The sequence below is a fragment of the Oxyura jamaicensis genome, chromosome 1 (genome assembly GCF_011077185.1).
Source record: "Oxyura jamaicensis isolate SHBP4307 breed ruddy duck chromosome 1, BPBGC_Ojam_1.0, whole genome shotgun sequence".
Taxonomy (NCBI): domain Eukaryota; kingdom Metazoa; phylum Chordata; class Aves; order Anseriformes; family Anatidae; genus Oxyura; species Oxyura jamaicensis.
Window position 1 is genome coordinate 191,575,035 of NC_048893.1, and position 22,871 is coordinate 191,597,905.

Consider the following 22,871-nt stretch of genomic DNA (forward strand, 5'->3'; position numbering starts at 1 on the left):
ATTGAAAAATATAATTCTCCTTTGCTTCTGTTACAACCTTTTTTTTTTTTTTTTTTTGTCTTTTTTTTGATTACTTTATTAAAAGAGCACAGAGCATAACTTTGGGTATATGAGATTGTAGAAAAATCGAACAGACAAAAGAAAAAAAAGAGAAAAAAAGAAAAAGAGGAAAACTTTTTACTTTGTTTAGATCCTCATAAATATAACATTCCGAACAGATCTTGAGCTGCACATAGCTGATCCTTCCAGTTTGCTCCATCAAAATAATCAGTGACACAGGAGGCTATATCAAACATTATATCTATAAGGATATATAAAATAGCCTTCATCTTATCTTTCAAATCCAAAGACATTATATTTCAAAGTCCTATTTTAATTATGCACACATATGCAAATAACATAGTACATAAACATTTATGCATCATCAGTGCTGAACTACATAATAACAACCATAGCAACTGGGCTTTTGGCCATGCAACTGTGAGAAAACCAAGAGCCAATGCAATATACATGGTCTTTTTTAAATTTTGTGATATTTTGCATATGCACATTAGAGCACATGCTTTTTCCTATAAAACAGTGTCAAAGACCTTGCTTAATGGTTCATAATGTTTTCTATTGAACTCCATGCTATTTTTCTCTTTAATTAGAACAATAACTCTTCAAGCTGCAAAGATGTAAATATTTTCCACAGCAGTACAAACTATGCATTCAAGCAAGTCCATGCACTTTAGGGCCAATCCATGAATTTTAAGGCCAATGTTTTTGTAAATGATCTGGATGCAGGAATAGAATGCATACTACATGCTCATACTATCTATTAGAGTGTGCCCAAAGGAGGGCAACAAAGGTGGTGAAGGGTCTCAAGGGCAAGACATCAAGAGCAGCTGAAAATTCTTGGTTTGTTCAGCTTAAGAAAAGAAAGGGCAGTGGTGACCACATCACAGTCTACAACTTCCCCATGAGGGAGAGTCACTGCTATCTTCTGTCTGAGCAGTGATAGGACTCCAAGTGAATGGCATGAAGCTGCAACAGGGGAGATTCAGATTGGACATTAGGAAAAGGTTCTTCACCAAGAGCATGGTCAAGCATTAGAACAGGCTGCCCTGGGAAGTGGTCATGGCATCAAGTTTGTGGGAGTTTGAGAAGTGTTTGGACAATGTTCTTAGACATATCATTTAATTTTTATGTAGTCTTGTAGTCTTGTGTAGAGCCAGGAGTTGATCCTTGTGGGTCCCTTCCAACTTGGGATATTCTATGATTCTAAATCAATTTTCAAAACTTTCCCGTAAAAATACTTCTAGGCTTCTGGAATCCATAACTTTTGCTGAAGAAAGGGAAACTGAAAGCCATTATGCATATCTCTGTATGTTATAATCACAATTGCCTTGGGTTTATTACCCACCAAGCCATTAGAGCCCAGTAAGATTGCAGGGTACCAATTACTTTAATTACTTGAAGGTTAGGACCTCTTTTAAAAAATCATTTCCAAAGCTTTATCTTCTGTCTTATTGAAAATAACTGGAGACATGCCAATCTGCTGTTAATGAACAATACAGAAAAGGTACTTCAACTGCAGTGAAATTTTATCTTACAGTATTTGATCAAAAACATGACATTTTACATATTACTTTTATTTCAGGTTAATGCATAACAATCTTTGTTTATTCCATGTCTGTTTTCATATAGTGCTTTAGAGCTCTGTGCTAATTACTGAATAAGAAACATTGCTGAAACTAAAGCCATTTTATTCTATTTACTACATCATCCAAAATTGTTTTCAGGTAATAAATGAATTTAAATACAAGATAAAGAGTTGCTAATTAGATGCTGAATATTTTTTGTTTAAATTGTGATATTTTATTATTATTATTATTCAGAAAGATAGTGATTAGACTATGGAAGTTTTTCTAGATATGAATTAATAGGGCTCCAAACCATTATGCTTTAATTCCTAAAGCCATTCTTCATGCTATAAATTAAAGAGCTTTTCTTTAAGCACCTGAAAAGCATTTTTCATTTTCCTAAAAGAGTACTAGCACTTTGGGAACCAATGAAAACTTTATATTTCCCAAGATATCCAAATGAAAGTATTCTATTCTTCTCTTAAGAAAATATAGCAGAACGTTTTTGTCAAATTCAAGAGAGTGTCTTAGAAATACTTTTTAGAGCTGTAACCACTAAGAAAATCTTTATTTTAAATTTGCTTTGGATCTGACTTGCCATAAGATATTTGTGTGACCTAAGCTTCTGATAGGTAGCTATGGTTTTACAGTACAGTGACAGTAGTTCGCACTGTGAATTGCTGCATCATACAAATATTGCTTCAAGAGCAACACTTGATTTATTTTATGCTATGTTTGAAAGTGATAAAAATACTTCACGTTGTACCTTGCAATGAATGGAGAACTTCTACATATTAATGACTACCTCTGTCTGTTAAGCATTAATTATAATTTATTAAGCATATAAGAATAGTTCACAGCATACAAAAACAAACAAACAAAAAGGGCTGGGTAGGATTTTACAACTAAATGAATATCTTGCTGTGTAAGAGGACAAAAAACTAAATATAGTCCCCAAGAGATTTGACTGTGGCATTTGAACTGGGAGAGATTACTATTGTTATTTTGTGCATGCTATATTACTCCAGTTTGTATGCAGAACAATTTCATGCAGAAAGACAGAAACTCAGTACTGGGGGAGTAAGGCAATAGGTTTTGAGAATAAGGAGGAAAAACATCAAGAAATGAAAGGCTTCGGGGGTTATAGAATAAAAGGAGTTTATAGCAAATATTTAAATATTAGATTCAGGAAGTAGATGACAATCATCTTAATGTTTGCCGATATAGTTACCAAAATTGTAATCCCTTGAAGTGAAAGAGCACTGTACGGATAGGAATTTGAGGAAATATTGCATCAAAAGCAGAAGTGACAGTGTCATAGTAGGAACGATTTAACTTCTACAAATACGCATTAAGCTTGATATAGCTCTAATGAAAGGCCTGCTCACAAACTTCTGAAATAAATTCAACCAGTTAGACTGTTCAGCCAGTTATGACTCTCTTGTTTACAGTTCTCTGTGTTCTGTGCTTCTCCCTCACAAGCTCTGAAGCATTGAATCACAGAATCACAGAATGACAGAACTGTAGGGGTTGGAAGGGACCTCAAAAGATCATCGGGTCCAACCCCCCTGCAAAGCAGGATCCTCAGAGCAGGCTGCCCAGGTAGGCATCCAGACGGGCCTTGAATATCTCCAGAGAAGGAGACTACACAACCTCTCTAGGCAGCCTGTTCCAGTGCTCTGTCACCCTCACCGTGAAGAAGTTCTTTCGCATGTTGGTGCGGAACTTCCTGTGTTCTATCTTGCGTCCATTGCCCCTTGTCCTATCCCCACAAACCACTAAGAGGTTAGCTACATCCTTCTGTCTCGCACCCCTCAGATATTTATAGACTTTGATAAGATCCCCCCTCAGTCTCCTCTTCTCCAGGCTGAACAGACCCAAGTCTCTCAGCCTTTCCTCAGAGGGAAGATGCTCCAGGCCCCGTATCATCTTTGTGGCCCTCTGCGGCACTCTTTCCAGGAGGTCCCTGTCTTCTTTGTACCAGGGAGCCCAGAACTGGACACAGCACTCCAGGTGAGGCCTAACCAGGACGGAGTAGAGGGGGAGGATCACCTCCCTTGACCTGCTGGCCACTCTCCTTTTAATGCACACCAGGATCCCATTAGCCCTCTTGGCCACCAGGGCACACTGCTGGCTCATGGTCAACCTGTCATCCACCAGGACCCCCAGGTCCTTCTCCTCAGAGCTCCTCTCCAGCAGGTCGTCCCCCAGCCTGTACTGATACGTGTGGTTGTTCCTTCCCAGGTGCAGGACTCTACACTTGCTCTTATTAAACCGCATCTGGTTTCTTCCTGCCCATCTCTCCAGCCGGTCCAGGTCTCGCTGAATGGCAGCACAACCTTCCAGCGTGTCAGCCACTCCTCCCAGCTTTGTGTCGTCAGCGTGCTTACTGAAGGCAGACACTCTTCCCTCATCAAGGTCATCGATGAAGATGTTGAACAAGACCGGACCCAGCACCGACCCCTGGGGAACACCACTAGTCACAGGCCTCCAGCCAGACTCTGCTCTGCCAATCACCACCCTCTGAGCTCTGCCAGTAAGCCAGTTCTCAACCCACCTTACTGTTTACTCCTCTATCCCACACTTTCTCAGCTTTGCTAGCAGAATGTCATGGGAGACAGTATCGAAAGCCTACTAAAGTCAAGGTAGATGACATCCACTGCTCTCCACCCCATCTACGCAGCTGGTGATGCCATCATAGAAGGCAACAAGTTTGGTCGAGCACGACTTCCCCTTGGTGAATCCATGCTGACTACTCCTCATAACATTCTTCTCTTCCAATTGCTTGGAGATGGCATGCAGAACATCTTTCCAGGCACAGAGGTGAGGCTGACTGGCCTGTAGTTTCCTGGATGCTCCTTCCTGCCCTTCTTGAAGACCGGAGTGACATTGGCTATCCTCCAGTCTTCAGGCACCTCACCCGTTCTCCAGGACTTTTCAAAGATGATAGAGAGCGGCTTGGCGACCACGTCTGCCAGCTCCCTAAGCACACGCGGATGCATCCCATTGGGATTCATGGATTTGTGTGTTTTGAGCCCACTCAGACACTCCTGAACCACTCTCATCAACCAGGGGGGAGCCCTCCATTTCCTAGACCCTTTGTCCTCTTGCCAGGGGTGAGGAGTCCCAGGGGAGTGTCCTTGAAGAAAAGTCTGAAGCAAAGAAAACATTCAGTATCTCTGCCTTCTCGGCGTCTTCCATGACCAGGACCCCCACCTCGTTCAGCTAGGGATCCACATTATCCCTAGTCTTCCTTTTGCTGTTTACATACTTGAAAAAAACCTTCTTATTTTCCTTTATCTCTTTTGCAAGCCTCATCGCTAGGTGGGCTTTAGCCTTCCTCATCGCGTCCCTGCAGGCCCTGACAACATGTCTATACTCCTCCCAGGAGGACAGGCCCTTTTCCCACATCTTATAGATCTTCCTCTTCCTTTTGATCTTATTGATGAGCTCCTTGCTCATCCACGCAGGTTTCCTGCCTCCCTTCCCCGATTTCCTATTCTTCGGGATGCACCAATCCTGAGCATGGAAGAAGTGCTGCTTAAATGTAGCCCAGCTCTCACAAGCACCCTTGCCCTCAAGCAACCTAGCCCATGAGATACTCCCAATCAGGTCCTGGAAGAGGTCAAAGTTGGCTCTTCAAAAGTCCAGGGTAGCAATCCTACTTTTAGCCTTACTTCCTCTGCCTAGTTCCATCTGGAACTCCACCATCTCATGGTCGCTGCATCCCAAGCTGCCCCCAACCTTCACATCCCTAACAAGGCCATCCCTGTTGGTAAGAACAAGGTCCAGGGGTACCCCCTGCCTCGTTGGCTCCTCCACTGCCTGCGTCAGAAAATTGTCTTCAAGGCATTGTAGGAACCGTTTGGACTGTGCGTGCCTGTCTGAGTTGCTTACCCAGCAGATGTCCATGAGGACCAGTGCTAGTGATTGTGAGGCTACTAGCAGCTGCTTGTAGAAGGCCTCATCTACCTCCTCCTTCTGATCTGGTGACCTGTAGTAGACCCCCACCACCTTGTCTCCCATACTAGCCCACCCCTTAATTCTCACCCACAAGCTCTCCACTTGTCCTTCACCCTCCCCCAGGTGGAGCTGGGTACACTCTAATTGCTCCCTCACATAAAGGGCAACCCCACCCCGTCGCTTCCCCAGCCTGTCTTTCCTAAAGAGGACATAGCCCTCCATGACAGCGTTCCAGTCATGCGAGCTGTCCCACCACATCTCAGTGATCACAATGAGATCATGGCCCCGCGACTGAACACAGATCTCGAGCTCATCTTGTTTATTTCCCATGCTCTGCACATCGGTGTACAGGCACTTTAGGGAAGCAGCAGGTGCAGTTACCCCTGGGGGGATGCAAGAAGAAGATACTGGACGGGGCATCGGGAATGCTACCTTCTCTGAGGAGCTCTCCAACAATCCTATGGGAGAGCTCAGAGGTTTTTCCCTGTCTTCAACAGTGACAGTAGTGACGACTTCCCCCAGCCCTTCTCTGTCACTTTTAGCTCCCCTCCCTTCCCCCATCAAACCTAGTTTAAAGCCCTGGTAATCAGCCCAGAGAGCTTGCTCCCCAACACAGTTGCGCCCCAGCGGGAGGACAGAGGAGAACACTACCTACACCCCCGATCCCTTTAACAACCTCCCCAGGGATGCAAAGTCCTTTTTAATATTCCTCATTTTTCTAATAGCAGCTTCCCGGGATCCAACCTGAATGAATACAAGAGGATAGTAGTCCTCCGGTTTAATGAGCTGTGGCAGAGCCTTCCTAATGTCTCTGACACGTGCCCCAGGAAGACAGCACACCTCTCTGGCTAGGTTATCTGGGTGGCAGATGGGAGCCTCACTGCCCCTCAGCAAGGAGTCCCCGATCACCAGGACTCTCCGCTCTTTTTTTGTGGCACAGGTTACAACACGGTGCTTCGTCTGGCCCTGATCCTTATGTTTTGTACTTTCCCCAATCTTGATTCTCTTCTTGGGGTTGCTTCCCGGGTTTGGACTACTGTCCAGACCCTCAGCCTCTTCTGCAACCTCCCTGAGAGCCTCAGATCTATTTCCCAGGGACACCGTGGGGGTAGGTGGTGCCATGGGTGTCGGGGGCAGACGTCTCTTGCTGCTGCGAGTTGAGACAAGGGTCCAGCCCCTTTTCTCCTGAGGACAGTCTAGCCCTCTGTACTGCATGTGTTCAAGGGGGGCAGCCTCTACCCGGGACATAGGAGACATAGGAGAGGGCTGCTGAGCAACAGCAGGGGCAGGGTGACACCTCCTATCTGTCACCCTCAGAGACCATTCTCCAGTTCTCCATTCAAGGTACAGCGTGAAGTATTTTTATCACTTTCAAACATAGCATAAAATAAATCAAGTGTTGCTCTTGAAGCAATATTTGTATGATGCAGCAATTCACAGTGCGAACTACTGTCACTGTACTGTAAAACCATAGCTACCTATCAGAAGCTTAGGTCACACAAATATCTTATGGCAAGTCGGATCCAAAGCAAATTTAAAATAAAGATTTTCTTAGTGGTTACAGCTCTAAAAAGTATTTCTAAGACACTCTCTTGAATTTGACAAAAACGTTCTGCTATATTTTCTTAAGAGAAGAATAGAACACTTTCATTTGGATATCTTGGGAAATATAAAGTTTTCATTGGTTCCCTCATCTTATCACTTGGTACTTGGGAGAAGAGACCAATCATCACCCCACTATAGCCTCCTTTAAGGTAATTATAGAGTGTGATAAGGTCTCCCCTGAGCCTCCTTTTCTCCAGGCTAAACAACTCTAGCTCCCTCAGCCTCCTCAAAAGACTTGTTCTCCAGACCTTTCAGCAGCTTCATTGCCCTTCTTTGGACATGTTCCAGCACCCTGATGTCCTTCTTGGAGTGAGGGGCCCCAAACTGAACACAGAACTCAAGGTGCAGCTTCACCAGAGCCAAGTACAGAGGGGCAATCATTTCCCTAATCCTGCTGGCCACACTATTTCTTATACAAGCCAGGATGCTGTTGGCCTTCTTGGCCATCTGAGCACACTGATGGCTCATATTCAGCCTGCTATTGACCAGTACACCTGGGTACTTTTCTACCAGGCAGCTTTCCAGCCACTCTTCCCCTAGCCTGTAGCATTGTATGGGGTTGTCATGCTCCAAGTGCAGGACTTACCCTTGTTGAGCTTCATAGAGTTGACCTTGGCCCATCAGTCCAGCCTATCCAGATGCCTCTGCAGAGCCCTCCTACCATCAAGCAGATAAACACTCGTGGCTAAGTGTCATCTGTGAACTTACTGAGGGTGCACCTGATCTTATTGTCCAGATCATTGATAAAGATATTGAAGAGAACTGGCCCAGTACTGAGCCCTGGAGGACACAACTAGTGACCGGCCTCCAACCGGATTTAACTCCTTTCACTATGACTCTTTGGGCTTGGCCTCCCAGCCAGCTTTTAACCCAACAATGTATATATCCACCCAAGACATAAGCAGCCAGTTTCTCTAGGAGAATGCTGTAGGAAATGGTGTCAAAAGCCTCACTGAAGTCTAGGTAGACCACAACCACAGCCATTCCCTCATCCACTGAATTAGTCACCTTGTAGAAGGAGATCAGGTTCATCAAGCAGGACCTGCCTTTGATAAACCTATGCTGATCACCTGGTTGTCCTGTAAGTGCTGCATGATGGTATTCAAGGAAATCTGCTCCATGAGCTTTCCCAGCACTGAGATCAGACTGACAGGCCTGTAGTTTCTTGTGTCCGCCTTCTGGCCCTTCTTGTAGATGAGCATCACACTTGCTAACTGCCATTGAACTAGGACCTCCCCTGATAGCCAGGACTGCTGATAAATAATGGAAAGCTGCTTGGTGAGCACTTCCTCTAGCTCCCTTAGTAACCTTGGGTGGATCCCATCTGGTCCCATAGACTTGCATATATCTAAGTGGTTTAGCAGGTTCCTAGCCATTTCCTTGTGGATTATGACGGCTTCATTCTGCACCCTGTCCTTATCTACCAGCTCAGAGGGCCCAGTACCTGGAGAACAACTGGTTTTGCTGCTGAAGACTGAGATAAAGAAGGCATTAAGTACCTCAGCCTTTTCCTTATTTCTTGTCACGATATTACCCCCACTTCCAATAAAGGATGGAGATTCTCCTGAGTCCTCCTTTTCTTGTTTATGTTTATATATATATATATATATATATACACACATATATATATAATTGTCTTTAAAAGCCAGATTGAGCTCAAATTGGGCTTTGGCCATCTAATTTTGGCCCCGCAGAGTTTCATGACATCTTTGTAGTCATTAGTAGGTCTGGATTTCACAAGGAGGTGTGGAGTAAGGGAAGATATCTAACCCCAAACTAGCTCTGCTGAGTTCTCCACGTCAACAGAAATGTTAGCAGACATGCAGGTAGGTAACTTGTTCTTGACATTACTGTTTTCCAGTTGTATAAAGGTCTGTCTCACCAACTCATTTTTCATGGTAATGTCCTATTTTCAGCAGGATCTGAGAAATAAGGATGGAGTTCTTTTTGCATCTGTGCCTCTTACGGAAGTTTCACCTAAATAAAGCAGTGAAAAATATATGCCTTCCTGCAAAGTGCTGAAGGAAAGCCAGGGTTGGGGGTAGGATATCTGAAATCCTAGGCATGTTTTTTTCTGTTAGTATATTTGAAAACATGAATTCCATGGATGGAGTATATGCATTACTCAGGATCATGAATTGTTAATAGCTTCGGGAAAGTGTCTTGAAGTGAATGATTTCAGAAAATGTGATATTTTCAGTTTCTATGCTGCATTTTATCTATAATATATAATATGCATATTATAATATAAATATATATATAATATTATTCTTACACATGCATATATATATAGTTATAGATGCAAACTATCCTTTGTATGTAGATGTAGTTAATACAACTCTGTGACTAAGATTGCAGTTTTTCTCACTAACTCAGGTAGTATGGGAAAATTATATATGTTTCAATAAATTAGCAGAGTGAAATATATTATTGAGGAATACTCAAATATGTCATTAAAGGATAGATTTTTTGGTCAAGTAATAAAGTTATTTTCCATATAATTTAGTTCTATTTTCAAAATCAAACATCACAATGAAAAAATACTTTTCCACTAAGCATTTTACTTCGATTTCTAAGACTCTAACCCAGCAGCATCAGCAGACAGTGCAACTTTAATGTAATGTATTGAAATTACAGTTTAGAACCTTATCAAACAATGTAAAGATCTGATTTATCCATGTTAAAAAAATTGTTACTCACATGCAAATTGAAGAACAGCCTCCCTGCTTAATATACTACCAAACATGTTGGTGGTTAAACATTGATACTGTCCAGAATCCTTCATTTCACTGGGGTTGCTAATTATCAAACTTCCTTCTATTAAACTGTAGCGATAATCACTTTCAATGTTGATTTCAGTTCCATTTCGAAGCCACCTTAGGAAAAAAAGACAGAAACTACTTCAGCATTTTATGGCCAAAGGAAGGCATCAAGATTAGTATACAGAACCTGATAGCACCAGTTAATACTAAGGATAACAGCTATTCAAAGATAGCCTCTGTGGTAACTCAAGAGTATGAGTTTTACCATGATTATGATAAGTGAAGTTTCAGTTAATATTTTATTATTAAAGCCTTAGGCCCAAATGACAGAGCTGTGTCTGGAGCCTTGTGAGAGCTGGAACATTTTTATTCAATTCTTTCATCATTTGTTCTTAGCCCAAGAAATGCAGAAATCTGATGTAACTACAGAAAGAAGAACATAACCTGTGAAGAGTAGGGAGGTAGATTTATGTACACAAGTTGTTGTGAGGTAAAAGATATTGGTAATATTGACAATGGACAAAGGCAAAATAATGTTAGCTGGGCTGGGATATTTGAAATTCAGAGAAGACTGAAACTGGACAAACTGGAATTAGTTGATGGCTGGTCAAGGATAATGCCTGGCAGCCACCACATAAATGGAAGCTATGATCAGATTAGAGGAGTTAACAGAAGGAATACTAAATTTGGGAGGTGTCTGGGAGTGAAATGAAGAGTAGAGACAGGGAGTAGAGTGAAGAAAAGGTGAAACAAACCAGGCAGTAGGACTCAGAAAGTATCACACGAGCTGAAGCATTGAGTAATTCTCATATGAACACTTATTCTTCTGAGGTTCAGAAGTAACCTAAGAATCTCTACATTTTTTCTGCTATATGAGTAGTTTTTTGGGTTAGGTTATTTTTTAATGTGTGGGCATGTTCTCAGCAAAAAGCCTCACCCCTCTCATTCATCTCCAAAGACTGAAAAAACAAACCCCTAAATAGCCCATTGAATGCAAGAGAGATTTTGGGAGGCAAATTAATAGACTTCACTTAGAAATAATCTCTGGGAAGGGTGCAATATCTCAATTAAAGAATAAAAATCCACATAAGAAGGCTTTTTAAATTAGCTTTTTTGTTAAACTGTTAAGAACATTGTTAAATGAATGTTTCTGATATTGCAAAGAAGAGACAAGCAGTACAACAGGTATGAGAAATCTCTATGAAAAGTGTAATACACCATCACTATTCTGAGATACAGATATTTCTTTCATGACTAATTCACAACCATTCTGCAGTTTCAAAATTGCATCAGGAAACTGCCAAGCACATTCAGGCTTTGCCAGAATTCAGCAAAGACTGGAAGAACTTGGCCACATCTAGACTCCAGAGGCAACATTAATGAAGCCGAACGAAATAAACCTAAGGGAAATTCATTCACTATGCTAAAGAATCCACAAGTGAAATAATTATAAAAGGTAAAAAATAAAACAAAGAATCAATGATTGTCACATATGACAAAAGATGGTGATAAGAGTCCTTATTCTGCCTCTGTAGGTGAAGAATGACTCTATGTGAAAATATAAAGGGTGTCCAGAAAAAATAATTACCCATATGTTCTCCTAACCCTGCTATATCACATGCAATTTGTAAAAAATATGAGTAGAGTCAGATATAGCAAATGGGTAAGGTGACTGCAGCATGCTGGTTCCACCTGTAAGTGGGCACCATTAAAAGGCTGAACTGTCAGACTCACAGGCATGGCATAACAGATCTGTATAACAGTTAACTGTCAAATAACACTATATGGGAATGGAAGAGAAAACCATTGCAAAAGAGTAAGATACTGGTCTTGTAAATGAAAAGGGTTCAGATGTGGCTAAACTATGGTACCTTGTATTGGATAGTCATGTCATTTAATTTACCTGTTCTTTGCTGTCTTCCCTATAAAACAGGATAGTATTTCCCATCTTTAAAAATGTTGTCTTTAGAAAAAAATCAGTTAAAGGTTTTGATCTCATCATTTGTTGTAGATGTGAGAAAACAAGGCAAAAGGAGTCCCTTCACATGGATAGATACAATGCATAGAGAAAATAATTTCAAATGTCACAGATTGCTTTGGCTTTACTCACTACCATTTATCCTTCATTCTTATTCAGAATCAGAAAAATTATTCAATCAGGAATGCAATTTGGTCACAAATGCGTTTCTGTTATGTTGTTATGATCAAATATTCTTAAAAATACAAAATTTTCTATAACATGTACCTGTATGTGGGGATAGGATTTCCATGAGCTTGACAATTCAGAGACACTTTCTTCTCTTCAGAATCAGTAGGAAAAATCACATCATCTGGCTCTTGTACAAACACTGGCCCGTAATCAACACTTTCTGTGGAAATAGAAGTGCAAAAGTTTTGAAAATCTGAATAAATATTGTGTTATAACATTTATAAAGTTAGATAATAGTATGAAAAACTATCTTTGTTATCTAGAGATTCAAATCACATTACCTCAGATGCTGTGTTAAAACGCAATAGTTAAAAGAAAAATAATACATATAAGAAAAAAATATTAATGTAACAATGAAGCCGTATGATTTAAGGTGTGCATCTAAGGAAGTGCATTAAAATAGCCTTCTCAACAGACATATTTTGGCCTGAAGCCTAATGAACGGGTTAAGAAAATTAAGAATGTTAGAGGAATTAACTCTGTTTATAGGAAATAATGTAAACAAAAATTATCTTGATCACAAAGAACCAAAACACATTTCCTCTTTATGTCAAAGATTTGCTAAGAAAAAAAGAAAAAAAAAAAAAAAAAAAAAAAACTTTTAAAATTAATAGCAGCAACTGGTTGCTACTATTAAATAATGTATATGAAAATCTGACATTTCATTTTCTTCCACAGTCTTCTCTAATTTTGTCATATATGTGTATCTTTATATGAATTAACATTTTTGGATAAGAAAAGCTGTATACACCCAGACAATATGTCTATGACTCCAGTTCATTCATAATGTGCAGAGGGAAGTGTAACCTTCAGAAAAGTAAAAGGTTGCAGGTACACTGTTCGTGAACATGTAAGTGTGAAAAATTCAAATGTTCACTATGCAATAGAAGTCTGTGGTATTTTAATCACCTTAGCCTTGCTCCAAACTCTTGAATCATTTAGTCTCATAATACACATCAAATTTAGAGCACAAACCTATGGATTTGGATGAGCAAGGGGATAGATATTTTGTCCTATTAGCTGCAATGAAATGTAGGGGAACAGGGTTTTATCTGTCATTTTATGGTTACAATGTACTGTATGGATTGAATCTTATAATTCAGTTACCTACTTCTCACATTGCAAAAGAAAGAATTTGTTTATAAATAATCAGAGCATTCATCAAGCTAGAGTTTAATAGTGAGAATTGATCAATAAACGCAAAACTAAATAATGTTTTTAGATTTATGTGTTATCTTATGCAGATTAAGAGATGTACGATTTGGAAGTATTGATGAGCACTAGTGGTTTTACGTTCTCCCTAGGAGTGACACTGTAGATAAAATATTTTTTACATTCTAGGATTTCTAGAAAGTAAATGATGCAATGCTAGTTAGGTGCTAGTGTCACTAGCGATGCCAGTTCTATACCTCCTGTCTATAGTTCAAAAGAAATGAAGGGAACATACTGCAGATACAAACATTTCATTTAAATATTTTCAAATATAGATATATATGAAATTAAAATACTGCATGACATAATTAAAAATACAAGTTTTAATCTTCTTATACATAATGATAATGAAAGCTCAGATAAAATGAAGCCTTGTGAAGGCTTCAGTATTTGTGTCAATGATGGACATATATTTTAGCCAATATTTAAAATCCCCCTTGAAGGTAATGGAAAATCCATGACTTATCCAAAATTGACTAAAACGCCACTTGAGGCTAACTGTATTCTGATTTTTGTGTGGGGAGGTTAAAGTTATGTTGAAATTGTAGGACTTAATAATTCCCAGAAGCCAGTGCACACTGATGATGTTTCAGTTTCACGGTGGGGTGAGACTCAGGTATACAGACTGGTGGCTTCACAGCCTTAAATCTCTGAATACAAGCAATGTAAATATTCACATCTAAATTTATATAGTTAATTCATTCTTTTAATAATAAATAATATATATATATTTTTTAAAAAGTGTGTACATGGCACCACTCATACTACAGATTTAGAGACTTATCATGTTGCAGGATAAAATTCTGAATTTTTGGGAAAAAGTGTAATAGAATTCTGGCTGTGTTTTGCCATCCTACTAACTGATAAAATTTTATTTTAAATAAAAGATACTTATTAGCAGTTATCAACCTTTTCATTTCAAAAAAGAGATATAAGAAAAAAGAGATATCTTAATTTATAATTTTTAAGATTTAATTTATTGGTAATGGAGTTGAGTTGATAAACAGCATTGAGATATATGGCTTCAAACTATTAGAAATTCTTTAATTTTCATAGTGCTTTTCAATTTTCAATTCTTCAATATTATTTCATTTCAATTTTTAAATATCTTCTTCACACTTTATATTAGTTTTATCATTTCTGAGGCAGACATTTATCCCTGAGAGAATAATATGTGGACTAAAACCTGAGGCGCTTGGAGAAAACATATTTAGTGATCAGTATGGGATTTCTCAGGAGCAGATGAATCCCATCTATCACTTTTTTTAAGGACTGGAGATTTTTAAATAGATGGTGATGAAGTTTTACAATTGAAAAGTACACATTGATTAAAAACTTACTTTTAAATAATTTTGGTTTAATTGCTAATCTTGGTGTATTTTTTGAGAATGTTCACTTATTCAGGAATTCCAAGTTATAGATGCATTAATAACAACAGCAAATACCTAGGAAAGCGTGACTGCAATCTGCTTGAGGATTCCTGTTCGAAGTGGATTACCATATGAATTTCTCCTGATTACAACTGGGAGTATTTTAATTTCTCTTTTAGGAGTATCTTAATTTCTCTTTTAGTATTGCATCGCATATTAAACACATTTAATCACTATTAAAAACCTAAATATAATTTTCTCTGCCTACAGCATAATTGCAGATTGATTAATATTCACAGAAATTGTTCATGTATGCTTTTACAAAATAGACTGAAGGACTGCTCAATTATGCTCAAGAAAGACAACATCAGGGTTAATAAATGCTGGTTGTTAGTCCCAGGTCTAATAAACTGCATTGGTCTGTGTTTTTTTTTGTTGTTGTTGTTGTTGTTGTTCGTTCGTTTGTTTTGATTTTTTTTTCTTTCTTTTTTTTTTTTTCTGTTGAGAATCTTCCCTGAAAAGTGCATCTCTGGGTCTTACCGCAGTGTTACCATGAACAGTTGTAGTAGCATGCTTTCCGAGACCTTAGGCTAGTCCCATAAGTAACCAAGGTGATGGTTAGATTTTTAGATAGTAGTAAATATGCATGATTGTTGAGCAAAAATAGAAAAAAAAAAAAAAAAGTGCCTGATTATAACGTCTGTTTGAGCACATTTACACATATGAACTACTTTACAGAAGCAAGAAGGCTTATATATTTGTTGAAATTTTTACAGAATTATAAGCATTAAATAGTTCATAAGCTAAAACAACCAAAACAACAACAACAACAACAACAACAACAACAAAAACTTATATTTACAGTACATACTCTCCAAACAGCATTACTGTAGTACATTACATATTATGGTGGGTTGATGTCTGCCAGTGCAAGCCACTCACTGCCCCTCCTCAGCAAGAAAGGGGAGAAATAGGATGTAAAAGCTCATGGGTCAAGACAGGGAGATTGCTTACAAGTTACTGTCTTGGGCAAAACTGGGAAGAGCAGCCCAGCAGAGTGCCATGCTTGTGTCAGCCCTGCTCTATTCTGGTGAAGGTTCAAGTCAGATGAGGCTCCTCACAACCCTTGAAGTGATGCTGCACAGCCCAGCCCTGACAGATGAGCCCTACTCTGTGCAACAGGGGTGAGTTACCTGTCTGTAGGTGGAGCCAGTGGTCTTCTCGATATTACAACTGGAATGAGTATTTAGTGCCATATGAGGTGCCCTGATGTGGCTGATCTAGAGGCATGCTTTTTTTTTTTTTTTTTTTTTTTTTTTTTCCCCAGGTCCAGTGTCATATCTGCCAGTTTCATGTATATTCATAGGATTTAGTTTTTTTAAAAGTTGAAGTGGCACTATGTGTGTTAAACACCTAAATTACTTCCCAGTGTTTAGACTATCCATTTATTTGTCTGCAATCTCATGCTGAATTCCACTTCCCTCTGTCCTGGCCCTGGGATGGGGCAAAGGGCCTCAGAATGAACAGTCTTGGTTAAGAGGCTGTCCTCACAGACAGGAATGATAGTGGACTCTTCGTGTCAGACATTTTCCCCATGGGCCTGAGATATGGGGCTTGTCCTTCCCACTGTACTTGAGTAACAGCCCTTTTTTCCCAAGCTGATTAGGGCTGGGCCTTCATCCTGGTTTCAGCTGGGATAGTTAATTTTCTTCCTAGTAGCTTACTAGTGCTATGTTTGATTTGGTATGAGAATAATGCTGATGTTTTAGATGTTGTTTAGATTATTGTTGTTCAGCTGATGTTTAGATTATCCCAAGGACTTTTCTGCTTCTCATATTGCCTGCCAGCAATGAGGTTGGGGGTGCACAAGGAGCTGAGAAGAGACAGAAACAGGACAACTGGCCCAAACTGGCCAAAGGAATGTCCCATACCATATGACATCATGCTGAACAATTACATGGGGTGACTGGCCAGGGTGTGTGGGGGGTGCTGCTCAGGGATGGGATGGACATCAGTCAGTGGGTGGTGAGCAATTGTAATAATTGTTGGGGCTTTTCCATGTTGTCAACAATGTTCAATAAAGCTAAGTACAAGGTCCTGCATCTTGGCCAAGGCAATCCCAAACACAAATACAGGCTGAGTGGAGAATGGATTGAAGGCAGCCCGGAGGAGAAGGACCTGGGGTTGTTGGTTGATGAGAAGCTAAACGTGAACCAACAATGTGCACTTGCAGCTCAGAAAGCCAACTGTATCCTGGGTTGCATCAAAAAAAAAGTGTGTTAGCAGGTCGAGGGAAGTGATTTTTCCCCTTTGCTCTGCTCTTGTGAGACCCCACCTGGAGTACTTTGTTCAGCTCTGGGGCCCCCACCACAAGAAGGACATGGATGTGTTAGAACGAGTCCAGAGTAGGGCCATGAAGATGAATCAAGGAGTTGGAGCACCTCTTTTGTGAAGACAGGCTGAGGAAGCTGGGGTTGTTCAGCCTGGAGAAGGAGACCTTACAGTGGCCTTCGAGTACCTAAAGAGATTCTACAGGAAAGCAGGAGAGAGACTCTTTGTCAAGGAGTGTGAAGATAGGACAAGGGGTAATATTTTTTAACTAAAAAAGAGTAGATTTAGACTAGGTATAAACAATAAATTATTTACTCTGAGGGTGGTGAGGCACTGGAACTAGTTGCCTTAAGAAGCTGTGGATGCCCCAATCCCGGAAGTGTTCAAGGCCAGGCTGGATGGTGCTTTGAGCAACCTGGTCTAGCGGGTAGTGTCCCTACCCATTGTAGGGGGGTTGGAATTAGATGTGCTTTAAGATCCCTTCTAATCCAAACACCTCTATGATTCTATGATTCATTGGTACATCTCAATTTACTATTTTAATTTCTCAAGGGGAGCGTTTTTTTGTTCCCCACACAGACTATTGTAAAAACTGCCTTTTTTTTTTTTTTTTTTTTTTTTGTATCTTACTTAAGTATTTTGAGAGTACTTAGCAGATGGTGTGGAACCTGGAACTCAAATTCAACCAAATTTTGACTGTCATCTTACACATCTTGAAGTTCATTGATTCAAACATTTTCGGTTGTGAAGTAGACCCTACTCTTTCTTTTCTTCCAAAAGATATCAAACCATAGATAGAAGGATAAAAAGTCTTTATTCAAAGTTAAGTTCAAATATACTTATTGTTGCATTTCCAAAAGTTTTAGGAACTGTAAGAAAATATGAGTTTGCAATTTAGTGATTCTTTGAGTATATCATGAATAATTCACACTTTCTGTGCACATTCTGTAGTCATGACTTTACACATTGATACATAACTTGAAGAGGACTGTATTGCCTTAACTGCATGTTTACGCTAAGTAATTCTATATAGTTTAAATTCAGCAGAGAGCTACAGGAGAGTTCTTTTAATCTGTGATATCAATAAAACCATACTGATATACTGTGAGTGCAAATTAAATAGCATAAAGTCAGTATAAGAAGAGCTTTATTAGAAGCCATGTGAGACCTCTGAGCATGTCTGCTGGGAAATCAAGTTCCTTGAGAACCCCTATACTTAGGCTGCTAATAAGAGTATTTTGTCTTTTCTTATGGCAAATCTGGCTCCTGAGGGTATGCCATATAAGAGATGTTTGAATTATGCCAGTTCTCAATTGTAATAACATAAAATATGTCCCTCCCACCCCATTATTAATGTTCTGTCACTTGTAGCAGGCCCCTTGCGACTACACATGAGCTGTACTATTTCCTTATTTAGAACGCCCTGGCTAGTAAACACCATCACCTAACTTTATCAAGTAACACATAAAAGTAGGAAAATAACTAAAGGAAATAGGAATAACTAAAGTTATTAGGAAAACAACTAAAATATTTTTTCAAGAGCTTTAAAATCATAAATAAGCCTCAAGACCAAAGTGATCTCAATAAATTTACTTATTTTACTTTGTTCAAGTCAATGGAAAGCCAGATAATTGAGACAGTAACTTTATTTCTGGTTTCTAAATGTTAAATATTTATCTCAGACATAAGTAATTAACAGAAAATATTCCATATCATGAACTAAGGAGGTTTAGAAAAAAATGGATTCAGCTGCCTGAGTAGAGATGTTCTCACCCTCTAGGATGATGCAGAATATCCTACAGAGCCCAGTCTCCTTACACAGAATCCTCACTCCTGCTGTACCTGAAGTACAATAATCTTTTTTAAGTCCTAATTCATACCTGTGTCTGTGCCATGGAGGTGCTTCAGATAATCAAGGGCTCTTAAAATATTACTCAGGTGCTTCACATTTACCAGTCTGTGCAACTGTCTGCTTCTACCCAGCCATACAAAGGCCTGTAAGTGATAGAGTAACTCTCCTAGGACTGTTTTATGCAGTCCTTGAAAGATAGAGTTCAAGTTCCCCTCTTCTGAGTGAAGTGCTCTGTTCATTGGGGCTTACAGGTTATGACCCTTTTAAATTTTGACTCGTTAGAGGTTTTCACTTTCTGCTCCAAAACAGAAGAAGCTAAACTGCAGAGTAAGAATGTAGTCTCTGTATTTTGAGAAGAGTCATGATTGCTGACCGATACCAGGCACAATCTCAGTATATCTCCTAGAAATGCCAAGGATTTAGGTGGTGGAATGCACCCTAAGGGTCACTAGCCCATCTCTTATTTTCTTAGAAAGTGATAAGCATACATTTTTCTCAGCTTTGTCAAAGGATTCAAGTGTAACAGGCAAAATTCATATCAAATTTAAATGTAGTAAGCTGTTTTCCAGAGGAAAACAATGGAAAGATCAGGGTCAGTTAGGGAGAAAATGCTTTATAGTTCCAGATTATATTATATTATTCCTAAAGTCTATTTTCTTTTGCCTTGCAGCTACAAATTCCTTCTACTTTGGTCTCTAGACACTCATGATGTCTAGACCGGGATAGTACACTCTGCTTCTACTCTTGAACTTTGTTTTTCACCTGCACATACTACGTTGCCTGGGAGGTTTCATCAATGTCTGGTGCATGGACAATAACTGAGTTTAGTGTAGTCAGTGCTTACAAACAATATCAGAGAAAACAGACAAATGTAAAAAACTTAACCAGCAACAGAAATGCTATGAAACAAAATTTATCTAGTTGCTTAATTCAAGTTGTTTGTCTGCTAGATAAAGCTTCATTTAGGGAACATGTTTATGTTTATACATAAGCTACTTCTGTTCACAGAAAAATAAAAATAAAAATGAAAGCATATACCATTATCTTTCAATGCATGCAAGGTACTTTTCAGAAAATAAATAAATAAATAAATAAATACAGCTCTTATTGAATGAAGCTGTAATCCTGTAACCACAATCATTACACTACACGAATGTTGTTGATCTGTGAGGGACCATTATTCATGGGTCTTTTCTCTGTTATTTTCTTAGCCTACTGTTTAAATATCCTCTAGCCTCTACGTATTTCACCGTCTCCCTCTCCTTCTTTCTTCTCTTTCTTATTTTCTCCCTCTCTCATCTTTTCTTTTTTCTTCTTGCATAAATCAGGTAAATATAATTAAAGAAATGCGAAAGAAATACAGCTTCTTTAAATGTAACCAAATATGAGAAAATACATATTATTACTTTGAATTATTGTATTTAAAAGTAAAAGAAACCATATTGCACCATAAGTGTAGATATGTATAAATATGTATAACAGAGTTGAGTGTACAAAGCAGACAATTTAGGAAAAAAAATAATTTTATAAGATTTACTGTTCATCATTAATTTATGTTACTATCATTCTTGATTAAATTAGAAAAATTCCAAAGGGTATATATATATATATATATATATATAAGAGAGACGGACATTTTATTACTTTGCTTCTCAAACATACAGATATTAGTTGCGCAGATCAAATTGTGCTGTAATGGAATTTCAAATCACTAGCTTACTACTTTCATGTAGCAAAAACTGTATAAAACAGTTCTGTATAGCAATCTTTAAGAAACATTTTAACTGGTGACTTTAAGGCTAATCAGAAGCATCTCAAGGGAAAGATGCCCATTTCTTCGTTTAATAAAATTCAAAATTATGTTTGAGAAACACTTAAGTAAACTGATATGAAACATATGGCTTTTGAAAAATTGTGTTGGTCAAATATAAGCTTGGGCTTTTTGAAGAATCAGAGAAAGAAACTAGACTTACCATCATGTTTGAAGGCCTCTGAAAAGTGGTAAAGGTTTGTTGGGGAGTGATAATGTTGTGCAGCTCCCCTCCAGCCTGGTGAAGATACACTTCCTAATGAAGGACTGCTTAATCGTGGTCTGTTCTTTGAGTTAAATGAGGCTAAAGATGAACTACCAGATTTGATTCTGAGAATAGCAGCATATGAAGTGGGGATACCAGGAACAGCTTCTGAATACTCTGAAAAAAAAAAAAATAAGTAAAAAAAATAAACCTCACAAACAAATAAGAAGTGAACACTGACTTGAACACTGACTGAATAAAGGTAAGAATCTATCATTTACCAAAATAATATTTCAGTTATCCAGTATACAACATATGGAACAATGGAACAAGAATGAAATAATAAATTTTTTTATAAATATATATAAATTTTTTTTAAAAAAAAAAGGTATGTTAAAAATGTAAAGATAAATCAAGAATTTTTATCTCTGAAAGGATTGTCAAAGACACTCTGGATTGCATTCTAGACTGAAATGGGTAACAGCATAGAGCTTTAAGACAAAAGATTCCCCTGTATTTTCAAAACAATATAAAAAACAGATGGCTATTAAATTTATTACTTATGGTAATATGCATTTTCAATATTTTTAATTCTATTTCTATGAACCTGAGTCACCAGAACAGAAGTGTCTGCCAGCCCATTGTCTTTCCTTCACTGCCATACATTACTTTGTATATACAGTGCAGAACTACTAGCTGTATCTAAATATGTTCCTCCTTTCAACAATACTCTGCAAATCACATGGGTTAGCTAAAAAGTCTGACAGTACATGTTTACAGAAATCTCTTACAAAGATGCGTATGTGAAAGCTAACTCATTTTTTGCTTCTGCAACTTCCTTTTTTTATTTCCTTTTCACCTATACTTAAAATTTCAGTGTCTAAAAATAATGGATACTGCTGAAGATTTTGGTTCCTGTCTGATGCCAAATATAAGATAAATAAGTTATATTATTATAATAGATTAAAATATCACTGCAGGAACCAAGCAATCAGAACTTCTATTAAAATCAGTAGTTGTTAACATACAACAGCTGAAGAACCAAAATCTTTAGGCGGTGAGAAGAACATTTCTAAAAAACAGTGATACAGATGAGAAAAAGGAGTCAGACTGCATATCAAACATCTATGAAGCAACTGATTTTTCAAAATGGAAGTTGTTGGAAAAAACAAAACAAACAAACAAAAAAACATGCTAGAGAGCTTAGCTTTTAGAAAAATCTAAGCATAAATAGCTATAAATCAGATAATTCTATATTGCAACTGGTTTAAAATCAGAGAAATATGCATTTTACTTTGTCAAGATAGTGACAGTGAACACTGAGAGTCTTTCAGATATGGGAAAAGCTCATTCTACTACACTGCTTATTGTCTCTGATGTTAAGAATGCCCATTTTCTACATTTTATTAGAGGCTGGAATTTGGCAAAAGCAAATAAACAGCATTTGAAAATATCTATTTTCTTCTATGTAAACTGCAAATATGTAGATTATATGCTGATGCAGTATCTCATTTAAAATTAGGATTTAAATACAAGTTTTGACAGTCAGATGGAAAGGTCACAAATAAGGATAACTCTGCATTATGGTGTTTTTCATACTGGTCTAATAAAACATTTTATAAAGTATATTATGTTGTTATATATCCCATATGCACTACATCATCTTCCCTGGCCCACAAAGAAAGTGAAGATAGAAGATCATGATTAATTGCAATGTAGAATGAGAATATATCTTATAGGAAATCTTGTAAGATTATCATTGGAATATAACTGACAAAAAAAATAAAAAAATAAAAAAAATAAAACAAACTGTCTTTCAAATTATTCTTTAAACATTTTTCAATATTGAGGTGTTTTAGTTCTTCTAACATAATGTTTTTTGTTGTTGTTGTTTTTTTCCCAGCAGATATTGAAAAAAACTTTGCAA

The 22,871-nt window shown here is 38.2% G+C and overlaps 1 protein-coding gene across 2 annotated transcripts in view; it reads right to left on the reverse strand.

Moving 5' to 3' along the window:
- The window catches only part of CNTN5 (contactin 5), a 691,903-nt gene that overhangs the window by 247,489 nt on the left and 421,543 nt on the right, over nt 1-22,871 (reverse strand). For both annotated transcript variants that reach the window (XM_035328324.1, XM_035328319.1), the window contains 3 exons: nt 20,903-21,121; nt 12,201-12,324; nt 9,894-10,069 (listed from right to left, as the gene is read on the reverse strand). In XM_035328324.1, the coding sequence (XP_035184215.1) occupies nt 9,894-10,069; nt 12,201-12,324; nt 20,903-21,121 (519 nt within the window). The remainder of the gene's footprint in view (nt 1-9,893; nt 10,070-12,200; nt 12,325-20,902; nt 21,122-22,871) is intronic.